General features: G+C 44.2%; 2 protein-coding genes across 7 annotated transcripts in view; one reads left to right on the plus strand and one right to left on the minus strand.

Moving 5' to 3' along the window:
• Positions 1–25,704, minus strand: part of TMEM130 (transmembrane protein 130) — a 105,583-nt gene that overhangs the window by 44,133 nt on the left and 35,746 nt on the right. For all 4 annotated transcript variants that reach the window (XM_068244580.1, XM_068244579.1, XM_068244581.1 and 1 more), the window contains exons 3-5: positions 24,969–25,140; positions 19,907–20,064; positions 14,889–14,973 (exon numbers count right to left, since the gene is read on the minus strand). In XM_068244580.1, coding sequence (XP_068100681.1) covers positions 14,889–14,973; positions 19,907–20,064; positions 24,969–25,140 — 415 coding nt within the window. The remainder of the gene's footprint in view (positions 1–14,888; positions 14,974–19,906; positions 20,065–24,968; positions 25,141–25,704) is intronic.
• The window catches only part of COX19 (cytochrome c oxidase assembly factor COX19), a 119,873-nt gene that overhangs the window by 38,777 nt on the left and 55,392 nt on the right, over positions 1–25,704 (plus strand). Inside the window, exons 2-3 of one of the 3 annotated variants that reach the window (XM_068244584.1) lie at positions 19,090–19,171; positions 21,738–21,810. The exons of 1 other annotated variant lie outside the window; for it this stretch is intronic. The gene's annotated coding sequence lies outside the window, so the exon portion shown is untranslated. The remainder of the gene's footprint in view (positions 1–19,089; positions 19,172–21,737; positions 21,811–25,704) is intronic. One more of the 3 variants, XM_068244585.1, reaches the window with a different exon arrangement.

The following is a 25,704-nucleotide window of genomic DNA, read 5'->3' on the forward strand; positions in this document are numbered from 1 at the left end:
GGGATGAAGTGACATGTGAATTTTCAGGAACAGAAGGCAAAAAGAAGTGGTTGAGAGAGACATTTTAAACATTCTGAAGTGGTCTATAGGGAGATCGATAGCTAACACCAGGAGGGTGGAGTGTGTTTAGATACAGGAATTGCAGAAACAAGCAAGCATATGGTGAAACAGATAACAGTTAAGTAGCAAACCATGTGACTGAAGTGCAAATAACACTTACTTGCCCAGTCTCAAACTATTCTGAAGCAAGTGCTGTTGAGCAAAGCTTATATAGGCAAACAGCTGACAAATGTTAACATTACGCTGTAAACTTCTACGCTCTAATTAATGCGGGCTATCAGTTTTACCGCGTTTAAAGTTTTACGTGCACAATGACGCGTGTAATTCATGTAGCGGTATTCAATAGCACTGTTTACTGAATCAACCGCGTGTATGAAAAAAGGGCGCCGTGAAAAAGGGCCCGACTTATTAACGAATTTGGCACCAGGTATTAACGAAATTTGATAACGAGAACCATCGTTGTTAAGCTTTATTAACGATATTTACTGTTGCAAAAAATGAAAAAAAAATGAATATTAACGTTAAATGTTGTTGCGTTTTTCGTCAATACTGCTTAACCCAATCCCACCCTCACACAGAACCCTCCCCTGGTGGTGCCTAAAACTCACCACTCCCCTAGTGGTGCCTAACACTAACCACCCCCACCCCTCCCCCGGTGGTGCCTAACCCTAACCACCCCCCCGATGGTGCCTAACCCTAACCCCCTCAGTGGTGCCTAACCATAACCCCCAGGTGGTGCCTAACCCTAACCACCACCCCTGGTGTTGCCTAAAACTAACCGCCGCCTAGGTGGTGCCTAACCCTAACCACTCCCCCTGGTGGTGCCTAACCCTAACCACTCCCCCTGGAAGAACACCCTTTTATATATATTAACGATAATACCTTTGAAAACGTAAAATCTGTACTTATTAACAAAATAATATGCCAAAAACTATGATGTTTGAAACTTCTAAAACAATAACTACTTCAAAAACTATAATGTTTTAATATTATTAACAAAATTTTTCGCGGCACTCTTTTTCTGCATTTTTTCGCCCTATTAACGATAATTGCATTAAATTCTATAGAGGCGCCCTTTTCGTCCACCCTCAGCCGGCACCCTTTTTTCCTGCTACCAATCAACCCCAATGTGCAGTACGTCATAACTGACAGCACCGTACATAAGTGTGAAAGGGCCCTCGAAAGTCGCTGATGTTGATATTACACCAGACCGCGATACGTATGGCGTTTATCAGGGACGTGTTCACAGAATTGCGTTTGTCCCCACGTCTAGTATGAATGAGCCCTAAATATCAGATTATGTTTGCTGCAGGCTATCGGACACAAGATGTGCCTTATTGCCTGCTCCTAGCAAAGTAAACCAGATGATCCATAGTGGCTAATTAAAGCGATCCACAGAGAGACTCGATGCATGTAGGCAGAAATGATACCAGTATGCTTACAGTAGGGATGCTTTGTGTAGTAAAGTGCCTATGCTTTGTCTAGGTGTGCAAGCATGTGCAAACTGTGCAGCTACCTACAGGTCCCTGAAAGTTCCATTTCCTTTTACAGCATCTTAGCAGTCCCTAACCCGGGTGCCCTGATATACAAACTCCTTTTTTCTTGAAACATGACCATGGTCCTTCTATCATGTCTATAGGGGAGTTCTGGTGGCAGACACCTGTGTTACAGCTTTAGTGGTGCGGATACAACTAGCCGTCCTGGAACCTATCCATTTGAGCATTGATGATAAAGGGAACTGGCTGGAGAAATGGAAGTGCAAGTAGTTTTGCAAGCAAATATATAGAACTTGGTTTCAGACACCGGAATAAAGCAGAAATCATTTGAACAATTCAGTTTTAAAGCACACGTATCATATGTTTATACATTAGAATCTCAGTTCAGTAAACGCTGATATAGTAAACCTCTGGATAAACAGAATAATCTCGGGTATAGTAAACATCTGGTTATAGTAAACTACCTCTCCAGGTCCTGGCCAATGTCCATCATAAGTCTATAGGAGCAATGCCTGGTATAGTAAAGTCAGATATAATAAACTAGGTTTTGGCCTCTATGTGACGCTGACTCGGATATAGTGAAAAGTGGGCAGTGCATGTGTCATATGTTAGTGTGAAACCAATGAACTTGGCTGCTCTCTTCAGGCTGGCAGGTGATCTGATGCCTGAATGGGTTGCAATGAATACAGCCGCTGTTACTATTTAGCAAGGATGCACATGTGGTAGACAGACTACAAGGTCTAGAATACTTTAAGGCTGCATAGCCAGGGGAATCCCAATACGTATCCAGGCTGGACAAATTCAAGCATGGGTCTGATAACTTAGCACGGGTTGGACTGCATGATAATTGGCTGCATTTTGGAGAGAATCAGAATCACTTTATTTTGCCAAGTACAGCAAGAGCTGTAATCGGAATTATTTGTGGTGCACATGGCATAGACAGAGTGTGAGACAGACATACACATGGCATAGACAGAGTGTGAGACAGACGCACAACACGTACAATAGAAATGCATTAATCAGTTCGTATCTCGTATCGGCCATTTCACTGCTGTGCAAATACAGTCCTAGTAACTGGTAATAAGGTGCAGGTAATGGCCCAGAGTCCATTTTGGGTATCAGTCAGTCAAGGCAGGCATCAGCGGGCACCGGGTGACCGACCCGGCTGGAGCACGCTGGTGTGCGGGCCAGACAGGGGGAGGTTGGAGTTCAGTAGCCGAACAGCTTGGGGGAAGAAGGTGTTCCTCCGCCTGGTGGTTTTGGATGGTATAGTCCTGTAGCGACGGCACAGCGGGAGGAGCTTGAAGTAGTGGCTGCCTGGGTGAGAGAGTTCACGGGAAATCATGGCGGCTCTCTTCCTCATCCTAGCGGAGTGGAGGAGATCAAGAGGTGGAAGAGGAGATCCGATGATCTTCTCCATGTCCATTATGACTCTCTGCAGTTTGCGTTTGTCGCTGGCCGATGCGCCAGCGTACCAGACAATGACTGGTACGCTGGCCGATGCGCCAGCGTACCAGACCATTCTATGGTGGTGGTATAGAAGCTGGTCAGCAGCTCCCTGGGCATGCCAAATCTCTTCAGTTGCCGCAGGAAGAACAGCCTCTGCTGGGATTTCTTCTGAATTCTGATGGTGTTTGCCCCATTTCAGGTTGTTTGTGAGAGTCGTGCCGAGGAACCGAACAGATGTCACCGTAGAGACTTCTGTACCTCCAATGAGGACTGGAGGGAGGGGAGGGTGGTTCCTCCTGAAATCAACGACTAGTTCAACAGTCTTTGCTGCGTTGAGGACTAGGTTGTCTTTGCACCAGTCACATATTCTCTCGACTTCGCTGCGGTACTCCTGCTCCCCGTTGCTTCCAATTAGGCCGATGATAGTGGTGTCGTCTGCAAATTTGATGACTCGCACAGAGTCAGTGGATGAGATGCAGTTATTGGTATAGAGGGAGAACAGTAGAGACAGAACACAGCCTTGTGGAGCCCCTGTATTGGTGGTTCGAACGCTGGAGTGATGGTTGCCGAGCTTCACATGTTGCGTTCTGTTTGTCAGGAAGAGGCTGCACGATTGGCCTAAGTGTGAACAGGAAGTTATTTCTTATCAGGACGCATGCTGTGATTTCTTGCCAGGGATTAATGTTGCCAGGCTAGTCCGCCCACCAAATCTGCATCCTTGCTAAAAAGAGTAACAGCGACGCTATTGTACGCTACAAGTAAGGCAAAGCGGGCCACCCAGCCTGCCCAAAATGTCAGAGCTCTGGCCGGCTGCCACCTGCGTATCTCTGTGTGTGGTCTGACTGACTCTGGGGTGCCGATTGCTGGTGGTCCATTTTTGCCATTGTACAAGAAAATAATGTTTGTAAAACAGTTGTTTTAGGTTTTCACTTTCAATAAATGCCGTAAGAAAAGAAAAAATGACTCCCAATTATTGACTGAAATAAAATCCAGTACTACAGTATAGTAGAAATCCTTTATAGTGAGCTCTAAAGCCTAGGTTCTCAACATGCGGTACGCGTACCCCAGGGGGTACTTCTGATGGGTCCAGGGGGTACTCGGGCTTGATATGCTTAACCAAGAATAACAAATTTAGAGATTTAGAAAATTATAATTCTTATTTAAACAACATCAAATTAGTATTTTAGCTAATTAAAAGCAATAATAAATGCTTGCACATTGTTTAGAACCAATTATCATGTACTACGATTAAATATATATTTGTCAAGGGGTACTTGTGATCATGTTTACTATGCTAGGGGGTACTCGATGAGTACAGGGTTTTAAAAGGGGTACACACTTATAAAATGTTGAGAAACACTGCTCTAAAGGACTGGAAAAAGTTTACTACATCAGAAATAGATTCCAAAAGATATATCCCGCTACACCAGATGGCAGTAAAAACGTCCAAATCTTTATTCAATACATCACAGGACACACAGGTGCAAGCTCACGTGTATCGGAGCTCTAAATGGCTCCTTAATCATAGCAAACAAACAGGTGTATACCACGGGTTTATATAGGCAGGTTCCCGCCCTCTAAGAGTATGGTTCCTGTCTTAAAGCAGTACATACATTCAGTGGGTTGCAAACGTATTCGGCCCCCTTGAAGTTTTCCACATTTTGTCACATTACTGCCACAAACATGCATCAATTTTATTGGAATTCCACGTGAAAGACCAATACAAAGTGGTGTACATGTGAGAAGTGGATCAAAAATCATACATCAATCCAAACATTTTTTTTACAAATAAATAACTGCAAAGTGGGGTGTGCGTAATTGTTCGGCCCCCTGAGTCAATACTTTGTAGAACCACCTTTTGCTGCAATTACTGCTGCAAGTCTTTTAGGGTCTGTCTCTACCAGCTTTGCACATCTAGAGACTGAAATCCTTGCCCATTCTTCTTTGCAAAACAGCTTCAGCTCAGTCAGATTAGATGGACAGCAGTGAATAGCAGTTTTCAGATCTTGCCACAGATTCTCGTTTGGATTTAGATCTGGACTTTGACTGAGCCGTTCTAACACAGATATGTTTTGTTTTAAACCATTCCATTGTTGCCCTGGCTTTATGTTTAGGGTCATTGTCCTGCTGGAAGGTGAACCTCCGCCCCAGTCTCAAGTCTTTTGCAGTCTCCATGAGGTTTTCTTCCAAGTTTGCCCTGTATTTGGCTCCATCCATCTTCCCATCAACTCTGACCAGCTTCCCTGTCCCTGCTGAAGAGATGCACCCCCGAGCATGATGCTGCCACCACCATATTTGACAGTGGGGATGGTGTGTTCAGAGATGTGCAGTGTTTTCTGCCACATATAGCGTTTTGCATTTTGGCCAAAAAGTTCCATTTTGGTCTCATCTGACCAGAGCACCTTCTTCCACATGGTTGCTGTGTCCCCCACATGGCTTGTGGCAAACTGCAAACGGGACTTCTTATGCTTTCTGCTTTCTGTTAACAATGCCTTTCTTCTTGCCACTCTTCCATAAAGGCAAACTTTGTACAGTGCATGACTAATAGTTGTCCTATTGTAACGATTGTGGAATCGTCTCTGTGGTCAGCGCACCAGACGTGCGCTGATGCGGCGGATTTCCTCCACAAGCGTATAATTGAGGACACCCAGGCTAGGTGCTATGCACCCACAGAGGGCAATTCCCACCGGCAGATGGCGCTGTGGAGTGCAGGCGAACACAGCCGCTGCACAGTCACAGATGCCAAATGGGAATTGTACAGATCCAGGACAAGGTACAATCAGGCAGGGCTGGATAGCCCACAGGGAACAGAGCAAAGGGACAGAACCAATGTGTGCCCACCAAACCAGTCGCCACCCAGCAACGGCGAACACACAACGGCGGAAACGAAGTAGGAAACGCAATCGCAAGAATGGCGATTGCCAATAGCGACACAAGACTGAGCAGGACAGAGCACAAGGGTAGCAAAGGCACAGCAAATCATACAAAGAGAAAGATAAGGAAAATAACAAACGCTAGCTGAACGCGAACACCGCACTCATTCGCAACAGTGCACGCGTTCGTGCGCGGTCTCCGCGTGTTACACACAACAGAGAAAAGCACGCCTAACTAACCAAAGACAGACAAACACGAAACAGAGAACGCGAGCTCTTGCTTAACGGTTACCTCACCGAGCCTACAGCAAGCGTTCGTATCAGACAAGACAGACAAACGTGAAACAGGAACTAGGCAGAAAGGATCCACCGCTCTTCCGTCAGAGCAAGTGTGATCCAAGCAGAAACACAGATCAGAAAGATCCACAGCCGCTACCGCTAGTGGTTAGTGTGATCCAGGAAGACAGATCAGAAGGATCCACAGCACTAGCGGAAAGTGGCCAGCGCGATCCAAGGAGACAGAACAGAAGGATCCACAGCGCTAGCGCAAGATGCTAGTGCGATCCAAGTGAGACAGATCAGAAGAGATAGCTGGTAGCAACCGCTGCACCAGTTATACTCCAAGAACAGAGATCAGAACCATTTCCTGTCGACCACCGCTGGGACAGGACAATCACAACAGAACAAACAAACAGATAAGCAATCCTAACTGCACTAAGGAAACCTGCCTAGTGCAGTTTTCCAGGAATTACTCTAAGATAACTTCAACAAGAAGTAGCATGGCTGACACTCTCTAGGAGTGTTTACTACAAACCCTGAAGGAATGACCAGCAAAGGACTGTGGGTAATCCCAACCTTTATACAGCCAGTCATCACAGGAGGCAGGTAGGGGATTTGCATAACGAATGTATGCAAATTCCTCAGCAGCAAGCTGCAATACTGACAAAAGTCTCTCTTAAAGAGACCTGCAGAATGCAGACCTGAACAGTGGTCAAAAAGCTGCCTGTCTGCACAGGCAGCTGAGCAGATTCTCACACCTATGGACAGAGTCTCCCACCTGAGCTGTAGATCTCTGCATCTCGTCCAGAGTCACCATGGGCCTCTTGACTGCATTTCTGATCAGCGCTCTCCTTGTTCGGCCTGTGAGTTTAGGTGGATGGCCTTGTCTTGGTAGGTGTACAGTTGTGCCATACTCCTTCCATTTCTGAATGATTGCTTGAACAGTGCTCTGTGGGATGTTCAAGGCTTTGGAAATATTTTTGTAGCCTAAGCCTGCTTAAAATTTCTCAATAACTTGATCCCTGACCTGTCTTGTGTGTTCTTTGGACTTCATGGTGTTGTTGCTCCCAATATTCTCTTAGACAACCTCTGAGGCCCTCACAGAGCAGCTGTATTTGTACTGACATTAGATTACACACAGGTGAACTCTATTTAGTCATTAGCACTCATCAGGCAATGTCTATAGGCAACTGACTGCACTCAGATCAAAGGGGGACGAATAATTATGCACACACCACTTTGCAGTTATGTATTTGTAAAAAATGTTTGGAATCATGTACGATTTTCGTTCCACTTCTCACGTGTACACCACTTTGTGTTGGTCTTTCATGTGGAATTCCAATAAAATTGATTCATGTTTGTGGCGGTAATATGACAAAATGTGGAAAACTTCAAGAGGGCCGAATACTTTTGCAACCCACTGTATAAAATGGCTAGGCCAAATACAAAAATGTAGCGAATTTTAAAAACCATAGATAAACAGTATACAATTAAGTACCATAACAATGAGGAGACAGCAGCATAAATAAGTGTAGTTTCCATGAACTTGAAAAATCAGCATTAAGGAAACATGAAAATGAAGTTGAGGAAGATAAGCAAAGGAAGGAAACAAATGGAGCATATAGTCGTACACAGTTATGTGAGGCCTTCTGGATTTGGAAGTTAGGTATTCGGGTTCCAGCTGGACTCAATTCTAGGCTGGATATTACCTTGACCTATGATATAAGATCTTCATAACTGTGTACGACTATATGCCACAGATGATGGGCAATTCCCTCAGTAATCAGGCAGCAGCTTACACAGGAAGTATAGGTCTCAGCAGCAGGTGCTTTTGAGGTAATCCAGGCAGGCCCAGAGTTGTGTGCAGATAGCGAGCAGGCTACAAGCCTGCCCATGGCTCATGGGTCTCTGACTGATGTATGATGCATGTACCATTTTCCACTATAGCCGGATGCAGAATACCAAAGGGGCCACAAAACAGGTTTACTATAACAAATGTTCTACTATATCAGAGTTTACTATATTAGGTGTTGCTCCCATATACTCATAAAAGGAATTATCCAGGACCTGTACATTTAGTTTACTATACCCAAATGTTTACTTTATCAGAGTTTACTATAACAATATTATACTGTATATTTTATGTGCATGAAAATGACCATTTCTGATATAGTAAATCATTTTTCCTGGTCCCTTGTCTTGTAGTTTACTATAACGAGCTTCTGCAGTAGCAAACTCAGTCCTCAGGTCCCAGCAACTGCGTCTGTATAAATATGCAACGTATGACCAATTCTGATATTATAAACTTATGGTATAGTCAACTACTGTACTTTCTCTGGTTCCTTGGAGTTTACTATAAATAGATTCTACTGTAAAAATCAACCAATGATCTAAAATTCAGAGGTTCCTAAACTGCCTAAAGGTGCCCATTAATGGTGCCATTTTTATGACATTTTCCGATTTCTCAGATCAGAGAAGCTGGTGGGCCTAATCAATCCATAAAGATCCCATGTCGTTTGGCTTGAGGGATTTTTACTTACAGTAGATACGATCACAAGTTTTTTTCATGGTGTAGGTCAATTAAATACGATTTTTTCTTTAAATCTGAATGGCCTTATTGAAATTGCATTAATTTACTAAACATTCCAATGTTAATAGGCACCTTAAAGGAAATCTAAAGTAAAACGTATTTTTCCAGTTTAACTTAATTGGGGCATCTTCAACCTCCTGTAGTTCTTCAGGTCCCACACGGTCATTCCGTTCCCTTCAGCAGCTTTACCCCTTCGACAGCTGCATGAGCGACCTTGGGCTGCGTGCCACCTCATTCACACTTCTGTGGCTGGGTGCAGTTCATAAAAATTCCAACTGTGCATACACTGAACTCTCCTGACTATGGGAGCTCTATTGAGGAGGCGTTTGGCCTGAGGCCACATATACGCAGCAGCTGGCAACTGTCGGACAGCTTTCAGAGGGAAACAGCTGCTGAAAAAGGCCCAGTGAACACCAAAAACTGCTAGCATATCCCGCAAACCCTTAGCGCTTTTTGAAGCATTTTTTCAGAGCAATTCTAGGCATGTGCAGAGCGATTTTTTACACATGCCTAGTGTTTTTTGGAGCATTTTGGTGTAGTATATTTTATTTTTTGTCACAGTAGAAATGTTACTGAACAGCTTCTGTAACAAAAATGCTTGGAAAATCTCTGTGTTGTAAACTTTCCTAAACTTAAGAGGCAAAATCGCCTCAGAAATTCGCAAAAATGCTGCAGGACCCGAGTTTGTGTTTGGGGAAAAAAATAATTTCTCTGGTGAGCACCATCCCATTGAAATACATTAGCCAATCGCTGTTTAAAGCGCAAGCGTTTTTACGCGGCCATTTTCGCGCAAATGTGTGCAAAAATTCGCGATTGCACACTGTCAGGAACCGGCCCACGGCACACCTGAATATACGGTTCCCGACTGCGGGTTTGACCAGAGGGGAAGCAGCCTTAGTTGAGCTACCACAAGGCTGTGACCCCTCAAACACTTCTCACTGCCACCACTAGCTGTTGCTAGACACGTCCACTCGGCTGCCGAGTTACTTGCACTGGCGTTTTCGTATGTTGGGTCAGCTGCGCGCTTTAGGCCAACGTATGACAAACGCCCCACACACACGCACAATTGCAATCTTACACTGTAGTGAAGCAAAACCACTAACAGTCGTTCCGAACGACACTGTTAGCCACTCCGAGACTTCCCACTCTGCTGTCGAGCGCAGAAGTGCCCCATACACACAATGCAATTACAATCTTATACGGTAGTGTTGCTCAATCATACAATCAGGCATGGACTCTGTGCAAAAGGGGGGTTCTGGTGGGCCTCCAGGGGCTACGGACTGTATACTAGGAGCCAGCCCTAGTGAGTCTCTAGTGCCTAGGCCTGGAGTGGGACCTGGTGATACCGAGAATGCAGAAACTGATGATGTCATTTATGATGCATGGACTATCGAAGCGATCGATGCAGGAACTGTTGATGCTACTTGTGAAGTGCTGAGTAGCAATGTGTGTAATGATACAGATAATGTTGATGTTTCAGGTGATGTTCCAAATGACAATACATGTAGGGCTGATAATGCTGATGTCATATGTGTTGTGCTACATAATGCTGTATGTCATGTGGACACTCCGTCAGCTGCAGGAGTAACCAGCAGTGTTCGTTGGGCTGCAACGTATACGGTTCCCGACTGCGGATTTGACCAGATCGAGAGGGGAAGGAGCCTTGGTCGAGCTACCACAAGGCTGTGACCCCTCAAACACTTCTCACTGCCACCACTAGCTGTTGCTAGACACGTCCACTTGGCTGCTGAGTTACTCGCTCTGGAGTTTTCGTACGTTGGGTCAGCTGCGCACTTTAGGCCAACGTATGACAAAAGCTCCACACACATGCACAATTGCAATCTTACATTGTAGTGAAGCAAAACCACTAACAGTTGTTCCGAACGATACTGTTAGCCACTCAGAGACTTCCCACTCTGCTGTCGAGCGCAGAAGTGCCCCATACACACAATGCAATTACAATCTTATACGGTAGTGTTGCTCAATCATACAATCAGGCATGGACACAGTTACACTTCAGTCTCTTCTAGGCTATGGGCCTGATTCACAAAGCGGTGATAACTCAGTTATCACGCCTAAAAGACTTTAGGCGTGATAAGCCGTGCACTGCTGAGTTAGCACCGCTTTTGCTCTTTATCGCGCGCAAAGTCCCGCGCGCAGCGCCCATAGGGTTTAATGGGCACATAGCGCAAACTGCACCGTGTGCCGGGCGATTGCGCGTGCAAAACTTTGCGCGCGGAATTTCGCGTGAGTTTCATTTTATCACACCTAAACTGAGTTTAGGCATGATAAAGGGCTTTTCACAGGCGTGCAAACACTTTGCACCGCTTTGTGAATCAGGCCCTATGAGTGTTAGTTTAGTACAGCAGAAGTCAAACTTATTAAATAACGATTTAATATTCCAGGAAAAAAGTGGAACAATGCAGAAAATAATATACACAAAAGATTTACAAAACCAAAGTAAAAAAGTTACAAAATAAAAGTTACAAGGATACACACAAGGATATTTGCATAAAAACAACGGGAATCAAAAACGTTACCAACTTGAAGGTCTAATCATTGTTTGCGGGAGAACGCAGCTTCTGGTCAGACCAGGATAGCTGTAACGATCGGTGTCAGCACACAGAGAGAATCTGATCGTTGATGATCTGCAGAATCATCAACGATACAGATGTATACCTGATTATGGATGATCTGCAGAATCACCAATAATACAGGTATGACTAACCTCTGGACACCTGGGGCTTGATTCACAAAGCGGTGCTAACCTACTTAGCACGTCTAAAGTCTTTAGACGCGCTAACCAGGGTGCTAAGTAGGTTAGCACCGGATTTCTCAATCAGATCGCGCGCTAACTTTGCGCGCGCAAAGTTTTACGCGCACAAAGTTTTATGCGCGCTAAGTCCCATAGGCTTTAATGGGCACTTCGCGCGGAGCGCCCTGCGCTCTGTGCAGTACGCGCGTAAAGTTTTACGCGCATAAAGTTTTGCGCGCGTAAAGTTTTATGCGCGAAAAGCTTGTTTAGCCGTGCTAAGGGGGTTTTCACAGGCGTGCTAACAGTTAGCACCGCTTTGTGAATCAAACCCCTAATGAGTAATGTGTTGGATGAACTGTAGGCTATCTCCTGAGGAGCAGGAGATAAAGGACTAGGCCAAGAGCCACCTGGGAGACAGGTGGCTCTGGGCAGTGCGGAACCTATCTCTGGATAGAAAGGACCTGGTAACCATGGAAGCAGTATTAGATGGTGAACTGTACTGCAGCCAAAGGAGAAGACCACTGGCTGCTAACAGACCGGACTCTCTGAGGTGCAGGAGTCCTGGTTGCAGCTGACACCTGGTGGAATTGTGTCACTGCTAATACTGATCAGCTCTCAGGGAGAGTGACAGCTAAGATGGTCGGGCAGACCAGGTCGGCAACACACAAGCAGATGAGGGACAGAGACAGGAGACTGATTCGGTAACCGGGTACAGGCCGGGTCTGGCAACAGATAGACAGATATGCGAGGTACCGAATCAGAAAGCAAGAGAAAGGTCGACAGAGCAAAAGGTCATAACATATAACTATCACAGAATCCTAGACTGGGGTGTGAGCTCCTTGATCTCGACACTTGGGAACTAGTCTAGAGTATAACACAGTATAGACACAAAGTCCCTAAGCTTGGGTGTGAGGTCCTTGGTCACAACACCCTGGAACTGGTCTAAGATATAACACAGCAATGACACAGTATTCCTAAGCTTGGGTGTGAGGGCCGTGGTCTCAACACCCCGGAACTGGTCTAAAGTATAACACAGCAATGTCACAGTATTCCTAAGCTTGGGTGTGAAGTCCGTGGTCTCAACACCCTGGAACTGGTCTAAAGTATAACACAGCAATGTCACAGTATTCCTAAGCTTGGGTGTGAGGTCCGTGGTCTCAACACCCTGGAACTGTTCTAACATATAACACAATAGTAATCTGGCTCCGTGTGAATTCCCAGGTCCTCCTGGTTCTAACACACTGTGGGATCTGGCTGGTCTGAGTGTTCACACGTTAGTATTCGCAACGGCAGACAACCAGCAACTGACAGGCAAGAAGTATATATAGAGCAGCGCTCCTCAGCGCCGCCCAGCCCCACTCAGCCAATCACCTACTGCGCTGGGATCAGCTGATCGTCCTGATCAGCTGATCCCTCTCCTATTGGCATAAAGGGCCTGCCTCCTAGCGCGCGCACGCGTAGCTCTCCATCTGTGTGCACTACTAGGCTCAGACACACCAGACGCATGCTGCTGTGCGGAAACCGCCGGTCTGAACGCGGAGACAGCCGCCCCGCTGCCAGACCGCGCGGCGGTGTCTCCGCAATCCTTTACAATAGCCCTAGCGTTTGCTATCTCCAAAGAGCTACAAGTTGTGAAGGACCTGTGCAGGTTCTTATAGGCACATTTGGGGCCTGAGGGTACAAGTCCCAAAACTAATGCAATCTCTCAGATCGTCATATCCTTCCTGTGATATGCGACCTTCAAAGCTTTCCTGTTTTAGTGTTTAATCTTTTCAGAGATTTCAGAACACTTCCATAAAATCCAATTTCCACAGGTAACCATAGTCTAGTCCATACATCAAAAGATTGTATTTTGGTTACAGGTAGCAGTTTGCATGTAATTACCTGTAAACAGACACAGGCAATCACATCTGAGACAGCCCATCCAAGGTGAAGACCTGACTGCTATTGTTCCCCCTCAAATGCAAATGTACTACAGGAGATTCAATTAGCAGTATCCAACTTCCAGAGGAACTGAATGCAAAAGCTCAAAGTACTTCATTCTACCATACAAACAAACACAGCTTTCCCCAAAGCCAGAATGGCTGTAGCCGACATCACATATGATACAGTCAGAAAAATGAAAAATATGCTTCTGTATTATCCCAACATCATAACTAGCTGCCATATTCCTGACACACATGGAAAACGCTACGTGCGTTAAAGAGAATCTGTATTGTTAAAATCGCACAAAAGTAAACATACCAGTGCGTTAGGGGACATCTCCTATTACCCTCTGACACAATTTCGCCGCTCCTCGCCGCATTAAAAGTGGTTAAAAACAGTTTTAAAAAGTTTGTTTATAAACAAACAAAATGGCCACCAAAACAGGAAGTAGGTTGCTGTACAGTATGTCCACACATAGAAAATACATCCATACACAAGCAGGCTGTATACAGCCTTCCTTTTGAATCTCAAGAGATCATTTGTGTGTTTCTTTCCCCCTGTTCTCATGCACTGAAGTTTCAGGCTGCTTGTTTCTTCCTGCAAACAGCTTTGCCCTTGTCTGTAATTCTTCAGTATGTGAAAGCCCAGCCAGCTCAGAGGACGATTTATCCAGCTTGTAAAAGATAAGAGAGAAGAGAGAAGCTGCTCTAATCCTAAATAACACACAGGCAGTGTGCATAAAGGGGCCTGGAAGGGGGAGTTCATAGCAGAACCACAACACTGAAGAACTTGGCAGCCTTCCAGACACAGGCTGACAAGTCTAACAGGGGAAAGATACATTGATTTATTACAGAGACAGTATAAAGTGCTGCAGTAAGCCAGAACACATTAGAATAGCTTTTTGAAATTGTAGGATGATAAAAAACAGGATGCAATTTTTGTTACGGAGTCTCTTTAAAACACGCACAAAATGCTAGCGTGACCGTGATGTCAGTTATCACAGTTAATGAATCAAGCCCTTGGTGTGTACCAGCCCTGAAACAGAGTGGAATGACTACGTGGTAAGAAGCAGGGCTGTAAAGTCGGTAAAAAAATCATCCAACTCTGACGCCTCCATTTATGAAACCCTGAATCCAGGTACCCAAAATGTGCCCTTGCACTATGGAGTGAGTACAAAAATCATCCGAGTCAGACGCCTCGGTTTATGTAACCACCGACTCCAAATCCAGGTACCCAAACATTGTTCAGACTTCTCAGCCCTGGGAGGAAGCCCTGGTTAAGATAAACTGGGCAAATTTGTATTACTTGTTACCCTTTAAGTTTTTTAGCATTGTCTGCACTGGAAAAACAACTGTTCAAAGAAAGATCATCTAACAATTCTGCAGAAATGAAAGTTATTTAAAAAAAAAATATGAATATTCTGAGAAAGGCTGAGAACTGTCAATATAAATCAGGCTTACCTGCCAGAGAAATGCAGAGATATGCTGACATTTTGCTTAGCGGTGGTTTCTGAAGGACCAGTAATTATGATATTGCGTATAATATCTAAAAATAAAATAAAGAGAACGTCCCAAAGAAGTATTAATATAGGAATAATCTTCTAAAACTATTTCATAAGTTATTCATCAGTCATATGAGCCGATCATAATGCCTCTGACTATTGTAAGGACCTGCTGGGAATAACAAAGTGATTTTCTCGATTAAAATATTATTTCGTAATTCTACCAATTCAAGCAAGACAAAATTCTGCATTAAAAGTTTCTCCCAACACTCTGAGTCTACATGGATCTCTCTTTAACCCTCCTGGCGGTATGAAAAATTCCGCCAGGCGGCAGTTTTTTTTTTTTTTTTAAATCATGTAGCGAGCCCAGGGCCCGCTACATGATAGCCGCTGCTCAGCGGCATCCCCCCGCCCGCTTCGATCGCCTACGGCGATCTCCGATCAGGAAATCCCGTTCCTGGAGGGTTTCCCCCGTCGCCATGGCGACGGGCCGGGATGACGTCATTGGGAGTCCCGATCCACCCCTCGGCGCTGCCTGACACTGATTGGCCAGGCAGCGCACGGGGTCTGGGGGGGGGGGTGGCGCGCCGCAACGGATAGCGGCGATCGGGCACGGGGCGGCGGCGACGAGTGTGCTGGCGCAGCTAGCAAAGTGCTAGCTGCGTCCAGCAAAAAAAAAAATTATGAAAATCGGCCGAGCAGGGCCGGAGAAAACCTCCTGCGCGGCTGGGGTTACCGCCAGGAAGGTTAAAAGGGAATCTGAGGTGAGAAACATATGGAGGCTAAGGCCATGTTTACAGTGACCGTTGTGTTCCCTGTGACAACAGATCGGTACCACGTTACTTGCACGTTGTGTTGTGTACGGTGAAGCATACAGTCAATAAAAAGTATGCTTCACTTTTACTGTTTAACACATATGTTTAGCAGTAACACACAGCCATTATACTGCACTGCAAGATACCACTGTGAATGTGGCCTGACCTATTTATTTTCTTTTAAACGATGCACAATGCCTGGCTGTCCTGCTGATCCACTACCTCTAATACTTTTTATCCATAGACCCTGAGCAAGCATATGCAGATCAGTGTTTGTCAAAAATCTGACATTAGCTGCATGCTTGTTTCAGGTGTTTGATACAGACACCACTGACCAGAAAGAACAGCAGGACAGCCAGGCAACGGTTATTGTTTAAAAGGAAATACATATGGCAACCTCCATACCCTTCTCACTTTGGGTTTCTTTTAAATGCCTTCCCTCCTATCACAAATGATCATGGCATAATGTGTACTATATAATGTTGTGCGCACATAGAAGATAACAGGCCAAGGTGGTTAAACTTTTGAGCCTCAGTTCAGGCTTATTTTGTTATGCATATTACTGTACATATCATGATTTACAATGCACATAGTTTCAGGCATTGTACAAAAAACAGGTTTGCATTATTTTTTTTTTATTACCTGGCTGGCTAGGTGGCATTCTGCTTGCTGTTGAATTCCTGCTGAAGGCAGCATTGTTAACTTTACATGAACTTCCGCTGTCCACCAGCAGAGTTCTCACCTCATGTTTGGGACTCTGTGAATACCTGACCATTGTGCAGTATTTAATCCCCTTGGCGGTAATCCCGAGTTAGGGTCAGGACGGAAAACTGCAGCTCAGAGCGGTAATCCCGACCTCTGCTCGGGGTAGCTGCTGGAGGCTCTGTGCAGATCAATGCGCACAGTGGGCGTTTCTACATACCTCCCGGGGATCCCGACGTCGGACACCATTCTTCTTCCACTCCTCCAAGGCTCTGCTTCCTCCTGGTGAGATTGCCGGGTGTCGTCATGACTTTAGAGTTCCAGCGCCATCTGGAGGATGGAGGGATAACAGCAGCGCTGGAGCCAGGGAGGTGAATGATTGTGGAACTGCTGCAGATCTCCTTAGCAGCATGATTTTTCCAGGTTTTGGGGTCTGAAAGGGTACAAAAAATTGCACCACTTTTGGACCCTAAAATCTGGAATGAATCATAACGCCAGGGGGGTTAAAGGAAACCTAAGCCGATAAAAAAATCAAAGTTTTATACATACCTGGGGCATCCTTCAGCCCCATGCGCACAGATCGCTTCCATGCCGCCGTCCTCAACCTTCTGTATCACAGAGCCAGCGTCAGCCGGCGGAGAGATACGTAGAGTGCGCACTTCTCTTGCGCAGACTGGCCACGACTGGCCGAAGTTACGGGACCCGGTACCAGCAATACAGAAGGCTGAGGACGATGGTGTGAGAGCAATCCGTGCGCATGGGGCTGGAGGAAGCCCCAGGTATGTATAACACTTATAGTTTATCGTCTCTGGTACACTTGAGGCCTCTTTCACAATAGGACGTTGCGTTTTGATGCGACGTTTAAGTCACAACGCAAATTACAATGCACCACCCCAAAAAAGTCGCACCGCAATTTAATGCCCCGTTATCATCGCATACAGTGGAGCATACAGGCAATGAAAGCTATGCTTTACGTCATTACTGAGCATGTGCAAACAGTCTAACACAGCTAATAACGTGTATAACGCACTGCATGCAGTACTTTCACTTAACATGCAGCGCTAGACACCAACTCAGCCTGTGCACTGTGAACAGGGCATTGATTTTTCATTGCAGTGAGTTATCCTGCGTTAAATGTTGTTTTAACGTGCGACTTTAACGTCACACTGTAAAAGAGGCCTTAAGGCTGCTAGCAAAAGAACATCACTAGACCATTTTGTCCTAGCAGGCCTTGTGTTCTGGTCACCTTTCCTTGTTCCTTGCTCCTAGCCTCCTGTATTTTTGCATTGATTTCCTGGTATCGACCTCCTGCTTTGTCTGACCACTTTCTTGCTCACTTCCTATATTCAACACGTTACAAATAAAACCAGATAGTGCAGTTCCACCCCTGAGTTAAATGCCAACTTTCCAAACACATAAATATGGGGCTTTAAATGAACAAATACAGTCTTTTTATTCTTGTAATCAAAAGTCTTCACAGTTGCGGACACACGGTTAAGCACAGTTTCCAGAAATCCAAATCACAGATACACGATTGCCTGACACGTGTTTCACGATCAAAGATCGCTTCTTCAGAGGCATACAGTATACATGTACACTTGTGTAGCATGGAACCGCAATCTGCGGTTCCTCCGCACTTGTGGAGTCGGCGGTGGCGTTGTTTTGGATCCGAGTCTTCACGTCTTTACAGATTGCGGTCCCATGCTACACAAGGGTCCATATATGATGTACATGTATACTGTATGCCTCTGAAGAAGCGATCTTTGATCGTGAAACACGTGTCAGGCAATTGGTCACTTCCTATATTACTTCTGATATTCTGATTACTGATCCTGGCCTGTTTGACGATTCTTCTGTGTGCTGATTTTGTTGATACGTTTCTGTGTGTGTGTGTATATATATATAAATATTTATATACATTATCATATAATGCTAAGCTACACCTCTGAGATCAGCCCTTTTAGTTTACCCTGTAGACAATATTAAAGTGAAACACCACTTGCTTCATTAAAGGAGCACTATGGCGAAAAATTTTAAAATATGTGCAAACATAGACAAATAAGAAGTATGTTTTTACCAGAGTAAAATGAGCCATAAATTACTTTTTTCCTATAATGCGGTCACTTACAGTAGGAAGTAGAAATCTGACAGAAGCGACAGGTTTTGGACTAGTCCATCTCTTCATAGGGGATTCTCAGCAAGGCTTTTATTCCTTATAAAGATATTCCCTAAAAAGGATTTAAACAATGATGCTGGTCAGCTTCCCTGCTTGCTACACCGTTTTTTTGGCAGTTGGACAGAGCAATTGCCATTCACTAAGTGCTTTTGAAAAATAAATGAATCCCTGAGAATCCCCCATGAAGAGATGGACCAACCCAAAGCCTGTGGCTTCTGTCAGATTTCTACTACCTACTATAAGTGACAGCAACATAGGAGAAAAGTAATTTATGACTCATTTTACTCTGGAAAAAACATACTTCTTATTTGTATATGTTTGGACATATTTTAACTTTTACAATTTTTCACCATAGTGCCCCTTTAAACTGCCATAATTATAGATAGGTGCTACTCAAGTATTTTAGTAATGTAATTTGAATAAAAATGATCTCTCCATTCCAGCAAGATATAAACTGTTCTTCTTAGCATCCATGACAGCAGTACCCCGGAGCTACCATAAGATGGACCGGAATCTGCCGCAGGAGAAGTTATCTGCATGGAGCAGCAGGTATTGTTGTTCATTATCAACCCCCGCATTAATCTATTGACTGGAAGCAAACTTTGACATTCCTACCCACTAGTTTTTGTTAAGGTGGCCATACACTTAGATTGCCACCTGATGTAAAAAAAAGGTTGATTTTATCCTTATTCCTACCACACACAGGACATACATTTTCATAAAATTTCAGCAGGGAATCCATTGAAAAAAATCAATGAACTGCAGTGCTGTACTGTTCAATGTCATGCAATGCTATGATCTATTGATACACTACGACTCTTCCCCCACCCCCAGTCGACATAGATTTTCCAACCTGTTCAAACAATACTTTTTGGTCAAAATCAAATTAATTTGATTTATTCATTCGACTCTGCTGGGAATTGAGTGCAACATTTGATGAGTGTATGGGTATCTTTAGACCCACATTGGAAAATATGTTTTTTGTATGCACATAAACACAAAGGTGAGCAGAGTGAAATCTTTGCCGTTAAACATTGCAATATATAGAGACAAACTCGTGTTTACAATAAAAAGTGCCATTTCCCCTTATTGGGTAGCTAAACTTTGAGGAATACAGGGTCGGCCATGTTTATTTCAATTTATAAACAGTCAGTGTTTTGGATGTCTCCCATCAAAGGGACAGACCAGTGTGTGGTGGTAGGATTCACCATTTATTTTTTCTTTTATGTTCAGTTTCTGTTGGATGTACTTCATTTACAAACAGTAATTACTAGTAGTAAGTACCTTGTAATATTAATGTGGCTTGGAAGGTCCCTGTTTTCTTCCTCGGATGCCATTCATACTGAGAGTGGAGGTGAGCAGTGACTTGGAGTACAGCACTGTAGTTCCCTGGTTTAGAGTAGCTGTGATTGGTAAAAGGCTCCGCGGTCATCAATGAGGTGCTGTTAAATAACGAAAGCATTAATAAAATTAAAGAAAATCTCTATACTGAGGTGAGGTTCTGCTACAAGAAATCAACCACACTAATAATTTTAGGCTCCATGCAGACTATGTTTATTTCTATGCCACCCTCACTGTGTTGCTGCAGCCCACCCCCAGCTCAATGGCTGCCTATCGGACTGTGGTTGATGAGTTGGGGGCAGGCCACAGCAACACCGTGGGGGTGGTCACAGAGTTAAAAACTTTTTGTCAGGCTTCAGACAAAAGCTGCCACAGTGGTTTTTTTTAGGTGGGGGCGGGGTTTACCAAATATGGTCATTTCCTGTCGAACAGGTGATTTACATGCCGATTAATTTGTTGGACCTACTTTAAGGTAGTATATAGGGAAGATTTGTTGCACTTTAGTTTACACTGGAGGTACTCTAATCTAGTTAGAAACAGGCCTGGTATCTCGACATAACATCATACAGGTAGTTCCCGGTTAACAAACCAGATAGAGACTGTAGGTTTGTTCTTAACCTGAATCTGTTCTTAAGTTGGAACACATTTCTGTCCGCTGTACCTCCTCTGTACCCCTTGTGCCACTAGTGTCCCCCTCTGAGCCACTTCTGCCTCCCCACCTTGTCAACTCCTTCCCCCTGCGCCCTCAGTATGCCACAGCAAAATGTTATTTTACTATTTTAAACATGTTTTCTTTGAATTTTTTTTAATTGATTTTCTCAAAAGCTTCAAAGAATTTTTGCAAAAAAAAATAATTTTTGGCTCGTTCCAACAGAATCAAGTTTCACATTTTCAAACCATTCGTATTGGCAGGTCATTTGTAAGTTGGGGACTACCTTTTTTTTTTTAAAACCGACATCCAGACTAGCAAGTGTTCGTAATAGCCCTGCCACCAGGCTACATTTTTTGGAACTCGCAAATCACTAGGATAGCATCTTGTTAGAGAATTACCAATTTAAGGGACGCTCAACTACCATATGCTTGTACAATGCCCATGGCAGCAGAGTATGTAAATAGTAAGCAGAAAGTGCACTCAAAAGTATTTCATTTTACAAAAATCATTACATTATAATCATGAAAACAAAAAGGACATCATCAATACACAGTAACAGAAATGTCCATATCTTCGGTAATATCACACAGTAATATGAAACACCGCAGTGTGGTATGATGCACATACTGGCAAATCTGCACAAATAGCTCTGGTTTGGCTCAAGAAATGAAAACTGCGCAAAGCATAAACAATTGCAAAGTTAAAGCACAGTAAGGGTAGTGGACTATAACAAGCAATACACTAACAGACAAAAGGAAAGGGAATATTAGTAGGACAGATACAGTTATGATGTCAATGAGTAACTATGCTTGAACTGCACTGGAAATCTTTGTGTAGAGACCTGCCAGTGTGTTGATGTGTTTCAATAATACACATTTGTCTACCTGTGAACCATACACAGCTCCTCTATTTATAGTAAGCAGTATGACTGGTATTACTGAAGAACTGATGTCACTTTTATTAGGTATTTTCAATATCCTTTAGGCCTTGTTTCAACTACAGGCTAGCGTTTTTACACGCAAATTTTCACAAGGAAAGAAAGACAAATGTGCAAATTTTATGTGAATTTCCGCATGCTGCTAGCAAGAATGACAATTTTCTCCTCCTCTATTTTCATTGCAGAAACGTATGAGAATTTTCGCATTTCACATGCAAAGCCATTGAGAACCATTATGTGCAGTTCAGACATTAATAGGTACGGCATTCGAACAAAAATGCAGCAGATCGTCATTTTTTATACCACAGAAAAAGTGAATGAAAATTTGACTTTCATTAGCATTTGAATTTTAGTTCCAGAAAAAAAGCTAAATACAGTAACACATAAATGGAGACTAGACCTTTAAGCCTGGTACACACTTTCAATTATGATTGGTCAATCACTGACCAATTTCACCATCTCCATGTAGTATGAGGGTCAACAGATATTAAATACTATGAGCAGATTGTGTAGATAAACCCTCATACTACAGGGAGGTGGTAAAACTGGTAAGTGACTGGCCAATCTGCACATCCAATTACACACATCCAATTTTGATTGCCAATCAATGGACAGTTTTACCACATCTATGTGGTATGAGGGCTTATTAACATAATCTGTTCATAGTATTCAAAATCTGTTGGCCATCATACTATGGAAATAGTAAAATTGGCCAGTCATTGGCCAATCAAAATTCTTAGGATCCTAATATATGTGATTGGGTGGATGGCACCTCTCAAACTTTTAGGTTTCAGATAGGCTGTAGTGAGGTACACCTACACTATTCGACCAATCACAGTCAGCAAACTTGCTGTGTCGGTTTTATCTCAGTAAAGGTTCATACACTTTTGGAACATTGTGCGGAACCCCACTTTTTGATTTCTGCTGTTCAGTGACTGAGTAACCTGGTTCCTGCACTAATCATCTCAAGCAAAGGTTGAGCGGATTTCACCTTAAAACTTCTTGGCCAATGACAACACTTCAAGCTGTATAGCTTGCTGTGATTGGACAACTGTCCCTATGAGGTTTCTTGCTGGGTCCCCTGAAGCAGACTAGCCCCAAAGTTGCTTTCCTATGAAAACACAGACTCAGCTACAACACTTTCCCCAAAAAAACTTGCCTAATTACAATATGCTATCATGTATCCCAGCATTCCCTGCCACAAAGCTGGGCATATAACACAGCTAAGTATTGATAACCATGTCATTTAAAAAGACCTATAGGGGCCCAGTAGGGGTACTCCTTCAATGGGTTTATTAGCTCTTATTGGCGCTAAGCTGGTGATGATCACCTCTATATGTCCTTTGATTAGTTGCAACCAAACCATTAATAGACTCCCCAGCCTACTCCTCTCTGACACTGCAGCGGTCCTTGGCATGCTCTGGTTCTCCATATCAATAACAGTTAAGTGCTTGAGGAGGCCCAAAGTAAAACTTGCACTGGGGCCCAGAGCTCCCAAACTACTCTACTGCTCTGATTTCAGGATGTGTCCACAGGTGAGCTGTGGGACGTATTAACTAGGGCTTTTCAACCAATGGTACGTGTACAACCAGTGGTACTTTGCTGTTGGCCAGGTGGTAAACTCCAAGTTTGCCTGCCGCTTAATTGCCTGCCTGCCTGCCACTTGTCAAGTCCTGCCTCCACAAAGTTTGGCCACCCCTCACTCACTCCTCACTGTGCTGCCCTGCAGCATACTTCAGACCTCAGATCAACGGTGAGGAGACAGTCAAGCTAATGTTGTACAGTGACAATGGGTATACTTCAAACACAGGAAGTGACATCACTGCTCACTTCCTGTATTTGTAGTATACGTGCCGTCACTGTGCGCTGTTCGCCTGGATGTCTCTTCACTGCGGCCGGGTTACTGCTGATCTGAGGTCTGAACTATTCCGCAGGGCAGCACAGCGAGGAGTGATCGACGGAGAACCGAACTTTGTGGTGAGTCACTGCCTAGCTCTTTATTGGTAGGTGAGGCTACCTATATTGAAGCAGGGGAGGGAGGAACTGGAAAAGCTACCTATACTGACAATCTACCTACAGACTGACAATAATTACAATCTGTAGGCTAGCAATCTACTGTAATTTTAAACCTTTTCCCCACCAATGCCTGCTGCTATTCCCCTCCCATATGCCCCCCATTTTCTTAAAGTGTACCTGTAAGGAAAAAGTGCTCTTGGGAGGTACTTGCCTTTAGAGGGGGAAGCCTCTGGATCCTAAAGAGGCTTTACCCTTCCTCCTCAGTAGAGGGGATCCAGCGCTGGGACCCCTCAAAGATCTCCTTGTCAGCGTGCTCGCATGCGAATTAGCCGCTCTCTGGCTCTGGTGGAAACAGCCGAGCCTGATCGGGTCAGATCTACTGCGCAGGTACACTGGTGGTGTTTTACATTTTTCAAGTAGCAAAAGTGGTACAATTAGTGAAGAGGTTGAAAAGCCCTGGTATAAACCACTGAGCTGCTGACTCTATGCAGCCTAAGTAGCTTGTCTAGGAGCTGTCCAGCTCAAGCAGACAGTCATTCCTCTAGCTCAGGGGTGTCCAAACTTTTCAGGCCAAGGGAAATATCGCTGTTCTTGAGAGTGCTAGGGGGCCCGCACTAGCAAAATTAAACACAATTTTTGCTGATTGCCATTACGTACACTATGCCTGTGACATTTTGTCAAAGAATACATTTCCATGGGAAATAACCCATATACCATGTGCAGACAGAACATTGGTGGCTGCTATAAACAGTGTATGTTACTGTTCCTGGCAAAGTGGCAGCTGCTAATAAGTGGCTGCTACTGCTACAGTGGTGGCTGACAGCCTACAGGTGAGCAAAGGGAGAAGTAGAGTGGCAACACACGGTGTCCCCTTTCATGCGGCACAGCAGCTATGGCCTGCAGGCCACATGGAATTAACAACTGTAGAGAGCTTTGGGGGTCACTAGAAAAGGCTTGGCGGGATGCATTTGCCCCCCACCACCACCTTTTAGATAGAAAGATAACAAAAGTGATGGGAAGTAAAAATGTTGATAAACATTATTGTGCAGTACATAGCAGTGGGTACAAAAAATGTATTTTACCACTTTCCACCCCCTTTAAAAAGGCGACAGGTGCTATTCTAAAGTAGGGATGCAACGCAGCATTTATAAATAGCAATGTGGCATTTTCTCACATTAAGAATGTGACCCCATTATCAGATACTTTTGGGCAATCTTTTGGCTGGCTGAATATTAATAAAATGCTACCTTTGTTCTGAGTAACATAGATAATCATTATTTGGATTTCCGTAAAGAGGTCATTTTTGGTCTCCATGCACTTTCATTACTAAAGGTATTCTTCTCTGTCAACTTTTCTGCAGAAGCATGAAAGCATTCATTATTAAATATTAGAATTTTTACCGATCCCCAAAGTTCCAAGCGTAGCTGAAGTCAGCTGATCTGAAGAAGTGGCTTGGGTCATGAATCAGGAAGTAAAATCTCACGGTGCTGTTGGTGGCCAGGAAAATGCCGCTTTGTAGAGACGTGCCATTATTTTGTATCTGTGTTGCTGTGAGTTGTCCTACAATGTCTTCTGCAGGAGGAAATTGCAATTTTGTTACTGTTTTTGCTTTTCTGTAGCACTGAGAATGAAGACATTAAATGTATAGACAGTTTTATACAAAACAACCAACACGTTCTATGCTATTAAAGTGAGCCCGAGTTTAATAAAAAAAAAAAACAGATACATACCTAAGGAGAGGGTAGCCTGGGTCCTATAGTGCCTTCCTGATCCTCTCACGGTTCCCGCGTTCCAGCCCTGGCTCCCCCGTCAGCAGTCTCCGACTGATGGGTCGGAGGCGGCTCTCTGCTCCTGTGAGAGGCTTTGGAAGTCTTCGGGAGCCTGAAGTAAGAGGGATATGGAGGCTGCCACATTTATTGCTTTTTGAACAATGCCAGTTGCCTGGCTGTCCTGCTGATCATTCTGGCATCAAGTAGTGGCTGAATCACACACCTGTAACAAGCATGCGGCTAATCCAGTCAGATTTGTGTCAGAAACTTCTTATCTGCATTCTTGTGCAGGGTCTATAGCTAAAAGTGAATGAGTGAGTCAACTGAGCACTATGAACTAGCTCTTAAAGGACAGCTGAAGTGAGCG

This window comes from Hyperolius riggenbachi, chromosome 7 (assembly GCF_040937935.1).
Source record: "Hyperolius riggenbachi isolate aHypRig1 chromosome 7, aHypRig1.pri, whole genome shotgun sequence".
Taxonomy (NCBI): Eukaryota; Metazoa; Chordata; class Amphibia; order Anura; family Hyperoliidae; genus Hyperolius; species Hyperolius riggenbachi.